Here is a 15347-nt window from a genome sequence, read left to right on the forward strand (position 1 = left end):
ATGGACTGGGATTCAGCCTGAGTAATTACCAGTGGCTTAGATTAATTCAAGCATTACATTCATCACTGTTTTGTTGACTTCAGTGTGATGCCCTAAGTGCAGCGGGTGCGCCCACACAAGGGTCTCGTGTTCAGTGTGCCGCTGGAACCAAGCTGCACTAAAGAGCCCCAATAGGAGTGACACCGGTCTTCGCTGGCTTCTGTTCCATTTTAGGGTAGGCCTGGCCCGGCAGTTCGGGGTGAACTGTTGCCAGTGGAGTGCTGACAAGATTGATTTCATATGTCTTGATCCAAACGGAGGTGGCGTGACTTGCAAAATAACGGTTGACTGGTTACATCCCTGAACTCTCTCTCTGTAGCTCTCAATCTCCTCCCTCTCTTTCTCTCTGTAGCTCTCTCTCTCCTCCCTCTCTCTATTGAGCATAGCAATAAGCTGGCGTTTTTTTCCAGGAAAAGATCATTGATATTTACTCCTCTTTTCTGGTTATACCCACCCACGAAGCCAAAAGTGATCATTACGTCAACTCACATCCTTTATCGGTTTAATTTGTAGCTTCAGCCCTTGACAGGGACGCTGGATACGAATCATCTCCATAATATTAAATCAGGAACTGGCCTCCAATACTATTGCCCCGCCCTTGACAAATATCCTCAATCACCTTTTAATCTCAGGATCTTTGCCTCAATCCCTCAAATATGCCGTGGTCAAACCCCTTTTGAAAAAACCTAAACTTCACCCTACTTTGCTCAGTAATTACAGACCTATTGCTCTTCTTCCAATCCTGGACAAAATTGTGTAAAAGCATGTCAGCAATCAGTTGACATGTTTCCTTGAGGATCATGAACTCCTAGACTCTATTCAAATGGGATTCAGACCCCAACACAGCACAGAATCGGCCTTATTAGCAGTCACCGAAGATGTTAGATCATGGAGGGCACGCAGCCATCATTTTACTAGATCTCAGAGCCGCATTTGACACTGTAGATCACAATATCCTCCTTCAAAAACTTCCCAATATAGGAATAGAAGGCACAGCACTGGCCTGGCTCTCCTCATTCCTGAAAGGCAGAATCTTCCAAGTCTTTGATCGCTCATTTCTGTCTAAAGCACTCCCCCTTACATGTGGTGTCCCTCAGGGCTCCTCTTTGAGACCCACTCTTTAATAGCTATCTTTTTTCTCTAGCCAAAGTTGTAAAACCTTACGACCTCCCTGTGGTCACATATGCTGATGATACACAATTAGTAGTATCTCTCTCTCTAATGCCAAGGACCCTTCTTTGACAAATCTTTCTCTCTACTTGGCTGAGGTTGCCAAATGGATGACTATATCCAAACTTAAGCTTAATGACTGAGTCAGAAGTAGTAATTGTGGGCAATGGTGCCCCTTCCAACCTCCCGGCACTACGTCCAGTGGTCCTTAGTAACTTTCCGCCCCCCAAGGATCATATAAAGAGCTTAGGCTTCTGGCTAGACTGACGCCTCACGACGGAGCAGCAATCTAAAAAAGATTTCCTCATCTTGCTTTGGCCTCCTAAGAACCTTAACGAAAATCTTTAACTTCCTACCCCCTCTCTCCATAAGAATTCTTATCCAGGCCGTGATACTCTCACATCTGGACTATGGTAACTCCCTTTTTCTCAGCTCTCCTGATTATGTAGTGAAGAGACTGCAGGTTGTACAAAATGCGGCCACAAGACTACTTATGAATATACCCAGACATCAATTGGACAAATCAGCTTTAGTCTCCCTTCACTGGCTACCTATAACAGCGGATTTGCTTCAAGGCCCTATGCATGATGCTCAAAGCTTTTCATTATAAAGGCCCCAAATTTCTCAGACAAAACATCTCACCCTATTTTCCTATAAGAACCTTGAGATCTTCCACCACCCAGCTAGTTTATATATCACGATTTAAGAGATCGTCATGGGGGGGTAATTCCTTCTCAGTTAAGGCAGCTCGCCTCTGGAACTCCCTACCTCTAGAACTTCGGCAAGAACCCTTGGAACTACTGTTCCGAAAAAAATTAAAGACCTTCTTATTCTCAACATAGCTCTTTTGAGTTTCCTGCTTCTGGGTTGTTACTTACCTTTTAGCACTGGGAGGCCTTCGGTCGCCATGTGCTTTACAAATCTTTTAAAGTAAACTAAACTAAACTCTCTCTCTCTCCTCCCGCTCCACCCTCTCTCTCTCTCTACCCCTCTGCTTATCTCACAAAGTATAAGCAACACACCCACTCACATATTCCCTGAAAATACCAAAGGCTTCGATCAATTGAAGCATTCCATGCAACAAATTCTTTTTATACTTCAAGGAGACTTTAGTCATAATTAAACATTGGATCTTGTTATAGAGTTATATTCCAGTAAATAGACTCATTGTGTTTGTATTACATTGTAAATGTTGTATGTTTTTTAGGGTTCAACACAGCTAAAGGGGACTTGGTGAGGTCTATTCTTTACCCAAAGCCCATGAACTTCAAACTTCACAGAGACGCCATCCGCTTCCTGATGGTTCTTGGAGCTGTGGCTGTCATTGGCCTGATTTATACAGTAGTTGTGTTTACAATGCAAGGGGTGAGTACCTGTGCAATTGACTTAAAATATGATCAGGTCACTATCCTTAAACCATGGTCTGATATAGTAACTTTATTTTGTTAACAATCGCTTCTAGGAGTCTGTTTTTGAAATAGCCATCAAAGCACTCATCATCATCACCACTGCTGTGCCGCCTGCACTGTCCGCTGCGTTGTCCACCGGCATCATGTACGCCCAGAGGAGGCTGAAGAAACGGAAGATCTTCTGCATCAGCCCAGAAAGGATTAATGTGTGTGGTCGGCTCAACCTTGTCTGCTTCGACAAGGTAGGCCTGCTTCTCGAACCGCTAGAGATTCATCACTAAAGTAGGGCCACCTGAAAAAAGACATTAATTTAGGAGATAGTTAACCAATTCATATTTATTTATACAACCTCTACAGAAGGCTATGAAACCAGTTACTGGGTACAAAAGAGAAAATAAAGTTTTAATATGTGTTTTATAACATGATGTTTTTTGCTTACCCTGGCCCATCCATAAAACCAAATAAAAACAATGAACCTGGCAAGCAAACCTTAAACACTTATACAAAATGTTGTAAAAATACTTGGGAACACATCAGTCCTAACTGTAAGATAATGGCATTCATGAGAGTTATTTGGCACTGATATATGACCTAAGTGGAGTGAGGTGACATTAAAGTACAGCATCACAATCCATAAGACACCACTGTCCTGATGGTCTCCAGGAAGGACCCTTTGACTCTTTGAAAGATAAGATTCTAAGAAGGAGATAGCTACACTTGAAGCTGTTACTGACATCATGGGAAGGCTAGCTGTTAAGCTGGATATTTTGGGGAGCTGTTGTGAAGTGCCATCCAAGTGTGTAATGCAGAGTAGCTTATAGGTCTTGCTTCAATGTGGATCCAACTCAGAGTGATTAGAACAGGAGAAATATAATCAAATGTTCTTGTGCCAAGAGCCATCATGGCCGCTGTTCCTAAAACTGCTATGAGAGGAGCTGGTGATGTTTAGGAGCTTACACTAGTACTGGAGTTCCAGAGTTTTACGGCTGGAGCAAAAGCACTAGAATCACTTGTGTACATTCTTTTTTCTGCAATCCTGGGTGGATACTTCCTGTGAACATGAACTGATCCTATTTTTCTTTCACTAAAGAGTTTATGTGTGCTTCAAAGTTCAGATTCATGTCTAGGAGCAAGGCTATTGGTTTGGTGATTTTCTTAATGGATGGTAGAAAGTTCTACACAGAGCTTGTATTGATCCAGAATTGGAGAGGGAAGGTGCAAAGTGGAATGAGTCTGAGGTGGTGTATTATAATTCAAGACTGGGTTTCATCTAGAATTTGGGCAATGGTTTTAATATAATTGTGTCAGAAAACTTTCAGCAGAGCCAGGGATCATCAAGCATAAAACTGGTGACAGGTGTGATTGTTTTAGGAAAGAGACAAGATGTTCCATGCACGGGCTGTATTAAGTGAAGTTTCAATGGAACTTTTCTTGAGGAGTTGTTGGAGCGCTGCAAAATTTCAGGGACCTTGCCAGTTTTGCTAGTTGACTCTGGTTTTTGGGGTATCAGGAGAAAGAACTGAGACCTGTTCTACTCAACCACAGACAGCTCTTGAGACTTTCAAATAGAGTGGAGGGGTTCACTATGTCAAACACTGCCAACAGATCCAAAAGGAAGGCGAGTCAGGAATAAACCTTGCCCAAAATGTGAAGTACCATCTTTAGAATTGCTATTTTGATCCTGCTTCTTGGCTTGTAGCTGGATTGGAGCTGATGAAGGCAATCATTTTTGAAATTATATAACAGCTTTCAAGGACGCTTAACAATTTCCTACCTAGTTGAAAATGTTAAACTATCAGGGCCAGCTTCTGTTTTTCTTTAAAAGTAGAAAAATCAATTGTATTTGTGGGAGTAGGGGATTCAGCCTTGTTTGAGCATAAGGTAGTAACTGAGGGTTTTTTCTCTTTGACATGTTTTAGTGGTATGGATTCAAAGAAATGTCTGACTTTAGTAGTTGTGATTGGTATTTCTCAGTCAGCCACTGCATTGATAGATGTTCAAATGACTTTGGGTTGTTGAAGAGTGTTTCAGTGCTAAGAGAGAGCTATCTTTTTTGCCTTATCCTGAAGGAAATTTAATTGGAGATGGAGGCAAACCTGCCTCACACCCTGTTCTATGCTTATAGCATCGGAGATGGTTCTACCAATATTCACTGTGGCCATCAGCCAAGTGTATGTGTTTTATCCAGTATAAGAACATTGGCCCTATCCCCAGTCTGCAGAGTACCTCTGGGAGGTAAGCCCACACAAGGGAATCAAAGGCTTTCTCAGTATCCAGTGATGCTGCCAGGTGCGCCTCCTCTGCTATGACGTCAACAGTGGCAGCAGCTGTAAACCTTTAACAATAAAACAATAATAAACTATGTTCCCAGGCACTGATAGGGATCTCTCCTACCCCTCTCACTCCCTAGAGTCCTGCCCCCACCCTCCCCCTCCCTCTTCAACCCTGCACATTTTCACATCCACACGCTCACACACATACACACATACATACACACCCACACACATACACACATGCATGCATACATACATATACACACACCGCAACACACACCAACATACTCTGCCCCACACATGCTTTCACAACATACACGTACACTCACACTCACATTCAGGCATTCACACTCTCATTGAACCCGACTCACACCCGCATGCATGCAGCCCTGAAGAGACACCCCCACACACAACAGCCCCCCCACACACAACACCCCCTACCCCCCTCTCCTGTCAGAGCACCTGACTTATCTGCGTGCAGGGGGTCCTCCGGCTGGAGATGGGACGCGCCGCTCCTGTCAGCATCAGCGTCCGCCGCTAAACACCGCCAGGCCGTATCATTGTTCATGATACGGTAGGCGGTGTATTGCTGGCGTGGCGCTGCTGCAGACAGCCGCGCCACCTTACCACCGTCCGCCACCATGATCGTTGGCGGTATTCTGCCAGCCTTGTTGCAGAATTCTGTCGAGGGTCATAATACGGGTGGGCGACGGTAAGTTGTCAGCCGTCGCCGTAGTGGTAGGTGGCAGTTTCCGCCAATGTCATAATGAGGGCCGATAGTCCCTCCTCAGAGTCTACAATGGTAAAATCAGCATCATAGGGACTTCCGAATGGAGCAGCTAGGAAAGCAGTCTCTCTTCCTTGTCTCCCTCCACAAGTTGGCAAGACATTTACTGCCTGTAATTTATGGTGCCCAGTTTTGTGAGGGCTGTTTTGTAGGTGAGTTTCACTTGGGATAGTGGCAGTGCTGCAGTGCAATTCGTAACCACTTGTACTCCAGAGTGTGCATGTCAGTCTTGAGTGACCCAACTCTCTTTTGAACAATAGCCTATTCCTATAAACTGATTTAATGGTAAGACCTCTCAGGAACACCTTAAATGTATCCCATTCAACATGCATCTCTGTGGCAGTTCCCTCATTATCCTGAAAGTAATGTTCCATTTGCTTAACCACGGTGGCATGGAACACAGTGTTGCGTATGGCCTCTAAGACTTTTACCATAAGGAGATCGCCGGGCATCCACTCTCCCAGTCCAGAGTGGGTCAGAACAGATTACGGTCAAATAATGCGTGTCCTAGACATTTGGCCTCTGTCATCTTTGCCCTCGCTCCTGCACTGCAGTAGAAGAGATTGATTCTAGTATGTTGGTCATGTATTTCTCAGTAGACTACATATTCCCTCCCTCCCACAAGCAGTTCCTGGCAATGCTAAAGCTGTACATAAAAAAGCATAGGCCATAAGAGAAACAATACCCTAACCCCCATCTCCATGCCAAAACACCAATGGGCGCTTGGTTAATGGTACTGCAATGCTCTCAGCTGTAGCCACCCCTATAAATTTGGAGGTGGTGCTGGGGCCAAGTCAGTTGGCGTCAAAACAATGGCTAGCCTAAGAAAAGGCAGTCATCTGTTCACTGTATGGTGAAACTATCCCTCACCAAGCAAAGTTCAGTAGTCAAGTGTGAGCCCCTTGGATGTATACACTATGGGCCTCATTATGACCCTGACGATCACCAGACCGCCAGGGTCACGGTCGCAGTCGGACTGCCGCCAAGGCGGCGGCAGACCATAACATTACAACTGCCACTGCCACATTTCGGCCACCAGACAGCCTAGTAGTGCCCCCGGTCCTGATCCACCAGGGCAGAGCTGCAAACAGTGCTGCCCTGGGGATTACAACCCCTCTCTTTGCTGGTGTTAACATGGCAGTTTCATCGCCATATAAATGCTGTCTGAGAGGGGGTGCCAGGGGCCCCTGCACTGCCCATTCACTTGGCAAGAGCAGTGTAAGGGCCCCCCAAGTCAGCCCTGTCACGCACATCACTGTCTGCTTTGCAGTGAATGTTTTGGGTGATGGGAGCTGGTGCCCCCGACGCACAACAGCATTGCCGCCGACTCTATCATGAGCCAGCATCAATGTTGTTGTGCGTTTCCGGTGGTCCAGCGGGAAACACATAATAAGTCCTGCGGGAAGACAGCCGCACTGGCGGCATCCTGTCCTGTGGGAGTTTGGGGGGGGCGGCATTTCCCACCCGCCAAACTCTTAATGAGGACTTTTGTGCCCCAGGGGTTAAGAGTGAGCCTCCCTCAGTCTCCTAGGGTGGCAGCAAGGTCCTCTGGGCTTTCAGTCTTGATCACTCTGTCTGCCATCATCGGTGTGAGGTCTGACTCTCCCCACAGTAAGGTGTTCGCCATTGCAAGTTCAGTCTCTGTGAGCCCCTGCGCAGCCTCCTACACACTAGGGTAGGTAGGGATCGATGCACTAAGCAGCTCCACAACTGCTACTATTTGAGCTTTTCCCTTACACGCCTGTTCCTTTTTTGGTCCAGTTCTTGCTCTATTGTTTGGCAGGTGTCAGCATCTGGTGACAGACCAGCCATCAGTGTCTCCTCTGTGTTCAGGTGAGGTTATATAGCCCCTGCTCTCCAGCAGGGCCTCCACTTCCCCTGGCAATGTGCAAAAATGAGTATCTACTTTGTGCATGATCTTGAGTTTGGCTGGGAACTTTAGGGCATATCCAGCTGCCTTGTTGTTTTTTAACCTCTCTTCTTTTTTGTACCTCTGAGGTGTAGTTGGGGAAAATATTGACCCTACATTTCTCAATGAGGCAGGAACCTTTTGCACGTGCCACTTGGACGATATGGTCTCTGTCATGGTAATTGAATAGGTGCCACCATTGGTTTGAGGGGGGCCGAGTTGGGGGTGGCCGGTTTAGAGCTCTGTGGGAGAGGCATCATGAACTCCCTACTTTAGCAGCTAGTGAATGAGTTCTTAATGGACATCTTCTACCTACAAGTCAGCAGAACAAAGCTCATAAATAATGTCAAAGGTTGTTTGGGTGCATGAGTGATTGAAAATATGGATGGATGGGTATGTGAGTGAAAGTGTTAATGGGTAGATAGACATGCAGATGAGTGAAAGGATGGATGTAAGGATGGATGAGTGAAAGAATGGATGGGTGAATGAAAGGGAGAGTGGAAGGATGGACGGAGCGATGGATGAGTGAAAAGGTGGAAGATAAGATTAAGTATGGCTGTATGAGTGAGTGAGTGAAAAGATGGATGCATGTGTGGAGTAACAGGGTGGATGGATGAATGGATGGGTGAAGAGAAAGGTGGATAGATGGATGATCAAAAGGGTTAATGAATGGGTGAGCAAAAGGATGAATGCTGGGGCTTTTTGAACCCTCAACTTTAGGAGCTAAATCCTGTGAGTGATATGAGGGAAAAGGTTGATGGGTTGGTGAGTGAAAGGATGGATGAGTAGATTGATTAATGAATGAAAGAATTAATCAATGTAAGGATGAATGAGTGAAAGGAATGATGGATGAAAGGGTGGATGGACAGAATGGTGAAAGACTGAATGACGGATGAAGAAATGAAGAAATGACAGAATGTAAAGGTGAATTGGTAGCCTAGAGCGGATGGATGGAAGGATGGAAGGATGAATGAATGGATAGATGCTTTGATAAAAGACACAACAGAGCTCTTCTGGGAAGGATTGTGATGACTTGCTTTGTTTGTTTGGTGTCATAAGAACTTTGGTTCAAATTGGAGGGTATTTTTGATTTTCTGGGCTCCAGGGTGTTTTTTGATGCCTAATATGGCCCTCAGGATTTCTCCAAATTTACCTCAATGCTCTGTGAGCTTCTGCACCACTCCTGAGGTTTTGGGCAGACTGGGGGTCCCCATTCCTTCCCCGCGCCCCGTCCCTGTCACCACCATTTGTGATGGAGTATACCCTCCACCCAGATCTAAGTCTTGAAAAAAAATAATTCTTATCAAATATTCACAGTCATTTCATAGTTAAAAATGTCTTCTTTATTTATCCAGGTTAAAGAGAAGATGGTCCACAGGTTTTGCAATTAATATCTTACTATTGTTGCTTCTTCAGTGTATTGAAACACTAACCAAATGTCACAACAAATGCACGATCCAAAGTAAAAGTACCGAAAGAGAGCAAGATAAACAACATATATTGTAATAAAAAAGGAGGATGTATGTCACAATTACAATAATACGCAGAAAAACATACAGGAAAAAATTTGAAAAAAATGTCATTGTGAAATGAGAGCATTTCATAGCAACAGAAGACCAGCACATAAGGTGATAAACCATTGGTGTGCATTTTCAATCAAATTTGTGTACAGGACAAGGAAACTCCTATGACCGATTCACAATGCACAATGACGTCATAAAAGATACAACAATTAAATTACAATTACATAATACAATGATGCTTCATAATTTTTTTGTTGTTCAATGATTATTAAGCTGTAAATATGACAAGAGGTATTCTGAGAAAAATATATGCAAGTACAATTCATTACGATAAATACTTTTGCATTTGGAGAATCAAACATAATAATTAGACCATAAATGTTGGTTCTGTGTACATCTTCAGGATGAGAAAAACTCAAAAGAAAACCTGCATTCTAACAGAGCCCTAAGTTTGCTAAAGGACAAGAATCTCTTGCTTGTTACGCCAACTGACACTGCACCGTTAGCAATGGTTAGTTGCCATTAAAGAATTACTCAAGGTAATGTCACAGGTGTAAGGAATTGATCATTGTTACATCTCTACAACTACTTCATTTTGACTAGTTATAAATCCAAACCAGGAGCTAATATCAACTTATTTTTAACATGAGTCTAAAATGACAGTCTACCAAGGCTATTCCAGGCAAACCTTGGATATTGGCTGCTTGTGTGAGCACCTGACAGTCTTTCTCACAGTTCCAACAGAGGGCCTGTTTCTATTGTATCATCTAGTTCACAGATCACTTGGGTTTTCAATTTCCGAGGTGCAGCTCTGAACGGCCACTATCATCACTGCCGGATCTAGCATGCTAAGTTTAATGTCATCCTTGTGAAGACAATGGCAGAGAGCCAAAATTAATTTTGTTTAATTACTGTTTCATGAGAGAAGTCAACAGCCACATGGATCACTAGATCATTTTGATGAAACGGACCACTGTTATGTTTTGTTCTCTGTAATATAAGTCACGTATGTGGGTGGCATAAGAGACATGCTATGTTGAGTCTGGGATTATTTTATGACTTAGAGGATCTGGCAGATATGTTGTACACCTTCTAGAATGCTATTATTCCAGTGCTTGTAATTTGCTGCAGAGCGAGTAGGAAAGTGGCCGGAAATCTGATCATAGCTCCCTCTCCATCCCTTCGGGTACCTCATACAGATAGATATTGTACCATATGGATCTATCTTCCAAGTCAGAAACCTTCCGTTGTTGTTGGATAATGTTGGAGACTCATTCCCGGGTGTATGCTGACCTTTCAGTCCAAAATAGCAATAAATCTATTGGTTGCAGATAAAGGAAGGGTCAAGTTTGTAAAAACGAACCATAAGAACTTGGAAATTTTCAAACTCATGACAGTCACCTCCTTGAGGATCGTGGTTAGCGTGTTATCTGCCCCTGTAGATAACTACAAAGCCTCTATTAAAGACAGTTGTCTAGACCTTTTTTACACAACACTTGGGAAGGATGAGGCTGACAGTTCTTTACAAATGAATTCATAGTGGCCCAGCTCTCTCTTTTTGTCATCAGTGCTGCCTACCATTTCAAGCAATGTTGCTCAGATCATTTGCTGAGTGTTCTCGGACATTTCTCCCGGTGCATGGGTGTCAATCTGTTGTTTCTGTGTGCTGAATTCAGCTGGGTGCAAGAGCGATTCACTGAGCTGCCATCTCAGCTTGTGATGAAGCCCCAAATCACAATTACATTTCTAATGAAAATACTTCCTTTGAGTCAACATAGGCACTTTGGATGGAAATGGCCAGTTGCTAAAGGGTATGTTTATAGTATGCTTGATCTTTTATGTGGTGGGTACGGGCAGGGCCTCCTTCGCCAAAGAATTCTATATGAAGCACTTGCTAGGATCTTATTGAATGCAAAATTCAACTCCAAGCCAACAAAAAAGTACATCACTTGATGTTCTTGAAGGCTGCATGCCTCTTATGGAAATCATTTGCAAAGGGCCTAGTGTGAGTGTACTTTACAGTTTGCATGTTTCTAGGCAGCAGTGAAAATGTATAAATCTTTAAAAACAATATTTTTCATTGGTTTTGACTTTGTTTTTGCAACAAAATACTTAGAGATGCAGTTTTACACCTTACCTTTCTATTTCTTTATTCTGACATATGTTTTATTATTCATGTATCAGGTGTAGGCATTAATTAGTTGCATCCAGTATCTTTGGGGGGGGTAGAGATATCTGTTTAATGAGAGATCATTGTGAAGGAAAAATGTGGAGTGTCCCTGATCTATAATTAGGGAAATATTTATGGAGTTGTTTTTTTTGTTGCTGTTCTTTTGTGCGATAAAGAGGCTTGTATTATTTATAAGATGCTTGAATACAAAGAAAAATTAGACCTTAGCAGGGCATCCTTTATTCTTTTGTAAATGGGAATGTGGAATTAATTATTACTTCTGAAAACTGTTGCTTTACTATCAGAAGTTACTGTCAGAACTTTGAATACCACCAGATTCCTTCCTATGTGTGCTCATGTGTATTTAGGAAATTTTCAATTCCAATACTTAAAAAGAGCACTCACAATAATTAACCTCCTGTCATTTAGAATGGTTGCAATCATATTTATTCTGCCCGCCTGATATAGAATCTGAAGCTGAGGATGGGAGTCTTTGCCGCTAATCCTTATTCTAAAGTGATTTATAGAAAGATATCCTGAAACAAAATAGTTTGTTCAGGTAGAAGCTGTGTTTGTGGGTGCTCTGATACATGTAATCAACCACTTATCATTGTTTGTTGATATACAGTACAATTAATTTGTTGAGTTAGGGAGTTTGATCATTGATTTAAGTTGATGAAAATAAACTTATGTTTAGTACCTTTTGAAACTAAAAATGTGTTTAAAAGTTTTAAATGTGTAAGTATTGTAGCGTGACAATAAATCACTTGTATGTTTGTGATATAATGTATTTGTTAACACTGCAGTACATATTGTCCATTAAATTGAGATATGTTGCAAAGTTAAGATGATTCTACAATTCAAAAAAACTCTGAAGACAGTAGCATTTTGTGGTTTATCATGTAAACTAATGACACCTACTACACCAGTGCTGAACCCCATCATTTTAAATACAGAGGCTCCATAATGTTTTCTTTCTCCCAATTCACATTCATTACCATTTTCTAATCTCTCTGTGTTTAGCTTCTGAGCTTTCCCAGTTATCCTTCTGTTTTGATTATCTTTGTCAATCAGTTACTTCCAAATCAACAGGAGATCATTGCATATGTCCTCAATTGGGTCATTTTAAATGACCTACTGTGCACTTTAGTACCTAACGGAATCTCAAACTTAAATGCATGAAATTGATAGCCTTTCGTTACAGACTGGCCTCGGTTACTAGACTGTCAATCTGAATATGTTGTTATTGAAGTTTCACTGACAGCTCAGGGAGTGTGGTAGATCCGGAATTCAAGATAGAACAGCAGTCTCCACAACCTCATAGGGGAATTCTTAGTGGTCTATTTTCAAGGAATTTGGATGTTTGTTTCCAAGCATGGCAACAAATCAGCTGAGACGTGGAATCATTTACTGTTCATCTGCAGCTTTACTTATAGAGATGATGAACAATACATGAGAAAAACAGAGAGCATTTAATATGGGGACCTGTTGAGTCTTACATTAGTACTTCCTCTTGATATCTTACTTGAACTGTAGAATTTAAATAATTTTTGCAGGTCCCTGTTTTATCTATACAGAGCCATTATTACTGGCTAATGCAGCTTTAATTGTCATGCAGGTATCCAATGTATTTGCAGCTATGAATATCTACAATGATGCTAGGGTATTCTAGAAGTTGGTGGTCATTTGCCTTCCAGAAGTACAGACGATTTATTGATACCAGTCATGGGAAATTCTCTAATTGTCATTATTGAGTTTCAAGATGGCAAATTGAGTAAAGTGTTCTACAGGGCCAAGTCCATTGTCCTATTTGTTACATTTAAATGTTCCTAATCATGATCATTGTTCTCAAATTTGTGGCTTATGGCTAGTCTTGGCATATAGCATTGATTATTGTCTTGCAGTCTCCATTAATCTTTAATTTTGGTGGTTCTAAATCATTTCTACACAAGCGTGTGCTCACTAATAGGAGATCACTTCCGTAATCAGGGACAAGTATCACCATATAACTGTGTCCCGGACTTTCCCCAGTAAGTATTAGAAAACATTTAAAAAGTGTTCAGTTTCAGGCATTTAATTCTCAAATGCTAATGGTTAATTTCCAGGTTATAATGGCCAAAGCTTGTTGGTTTCTTACTCAACCCTTTAGCAGAAAAAGAGCTATCCCCTTTGGCTATAAAACTAGTCCTTAGTTAGACCAAAACCGCAACCATGATGCTATCTTTGAAAAATGTTGTGATGAGGCACCTTGCCCAGTCACTGTCCACTTTAGTCACCGTATTACAAATGTACTTGTAATAGGAAGACTGGATGTAATCAAATGAGCTCAAATTATTCAAGGAAATGGGTATAATCTCCGTGTGGCCCTAAAATCAATAATGACATAAGCCCTCATTACGACCCTGGCGGTCAGTGATGAAGTGTTGGTAATACTACCAACAGGCTGTCAGTACAAACCAACAAACTATGACTATGGTGGAAAGACCCAGGAAAGACAGCCAATGTACCACACCGACTGCCAGGGCGGAAACAACAGACACTACGATGGTAGCCACCTACAGCCAGGCGGAAGTCAATCTTCCGTCCATCGTATTAAGACACAACACTCCGCCACCTTTTCCAGGGCGATACCAACGACATCAAAAGCCTGGCTGAAACAGACCTCACCATTGGAGACACCTCAGCTGGGAGATGGAACAAGATGACTGGGCCTGGAGGGGGCAGCATGCCCTGTGCTTGGTCCTGGGGAGTGCAAGGCCACAGTCTCTCAAGTGGATGACTTGCCCACTTGCTCTGGTTGGTCCTGGGGAGTGCAAGGCCACAGTCTCTCAAGTGGGTGAATTGCCCACTTGCTCTGGTTGGTCCTGGGGAGTGCAAGGTCACAGTCTCTCAAGTGGGTGCCTTGCCCACTTGCTCTGGTGGGGGCAACGTGCCCTGTGCTTGGTCCTGGGGAGTGCAAGGCCACAGTCTCTCAAGTGGGTGACTTGCCCACTTTCTCTGGTTGGTCCTGGGGAGTGCAAGGCCACAGTCTCTCAAGTGGGTGCCTTGGCCACTTGCTCTGGTGAGGGCAACGTGCCCTGTGCTTGGTCCTGAAGAGTGCAAGTCCACAGTCTTGCGAGTGGGTAACTTGTCCACTTGCTCTGGAGGGGGCAACATGCCCTGTGCTTGGTCCTGGGGAGTACAAGGTAAAAGTCTCTTGAGTGGGTGACTTGCCCACTGGTTCTGGAGGGGGCCTCGTGCCCTGTGCGCTTGATCCTGGGGAGTCTTGGGTATGTGGGTGTCTTACCCACTGGTTCTGGAGGGGGCCTCGTGCTTTGTGCTTTTGATCCTGGGGAGTCTTGGGTATGTGGGTGTCTTACCCACTGGTTCTGGAGGCAACCTCATGCCCTGTGCTCCTGATCTTGGGGAGTACAAGGTCACAGTCTCTCAGGTGGGTGTCATACCCACTGGATTTGCATGGGGCAGGCCGCAAGCAGCCCATGGAGACACGATTACATACCATCTGCCGGTGGTGACGGCTGCTCAATGGAGGTGGTGGTGCTGCTGGTGGGGGATGGCCTCTGCCCAGCCCCTGCAACATGGGACGGCTGCCCACTGGAGGTGGTGGTGCTGCTGGTGGGAGGAGGCTCCTGCCCATCCCCTGCAACCTCAGATGGCAGTGCTGCCGGTCGAGGGAGGCTCCTGCCCTTCCCCTGCAACCTCAGACGGCTGGCCACTGGAGGTGGTGGTACTGCTGGTGTGGGGAGGCTCCTGCACATCCCCTGCAACCTCGGATGGCTGCTTAATGGAGGTGGTAGTGCTGCTGGTGGGGGGAGGCTCCTGCCCATCCCCTGCAACCTCAGACAGCTGCTCAATGGAGGTGGTGGTGCTGATGGTGGAGGGAGGCTCTTGCCCATCCCCTGCAACCTGGGACAGCTGCACAACCATGGTTGGTGGTGGGGGCTTCGTCACAGTTCCTGCCACAGGCTCTTTGCTCTTCCTGCCTGCTGCCGGTGCAGGCTCCTTGCTCTTTCTGGCATCTGGGGCAGGCTCCTTTCCCTTCTTAGCAGCAGCTGGGGCAGGATCCT

General features: G+C 44.1%; 1 protein-coding gene across 2 annotated transcripts in view; it reads left to right on the forward strand.

Moving 5' to 3' along the window:
* Window positions 1-15347, forward strand: part of LOC138265204 (probable cation-transporting ATPase 13A4) — a 229913-nt gene that overhangs the window by 69089 nt on the left and 145477 nt on the right. For both annotated transcript variants that reach the window (XM_069212751.1, XM_069212752.1), the window contains exons 11-12: window positions 2417-2574; window positions 2672-2860. In XM_069212751.1, coding sequence (XP_069068852.1) covers window positions 2417-2574; window positions 2672-2860 — 347 coding nt within the window. The remainder of the gene's footprint in view (window positions 1-2416; window positions 2575-2671; window positions 2861-15347) is intronic.

Source organism: Pleurodeles waltl, chromosome 11 (assembly GCF_031143425.1).
Source record: "Pleurodeles waltl isolate 20211129_DDA chromosome 11, aPleWal1.hap1.20221129, whole genome shotgun sequence".
Taxonomy (NCBI): Eukaryota; Metazoa; Chordata; class Amphibia; order Caudata; family Salamandridae; genus Pleurodeles; species Pleurodeles waltl.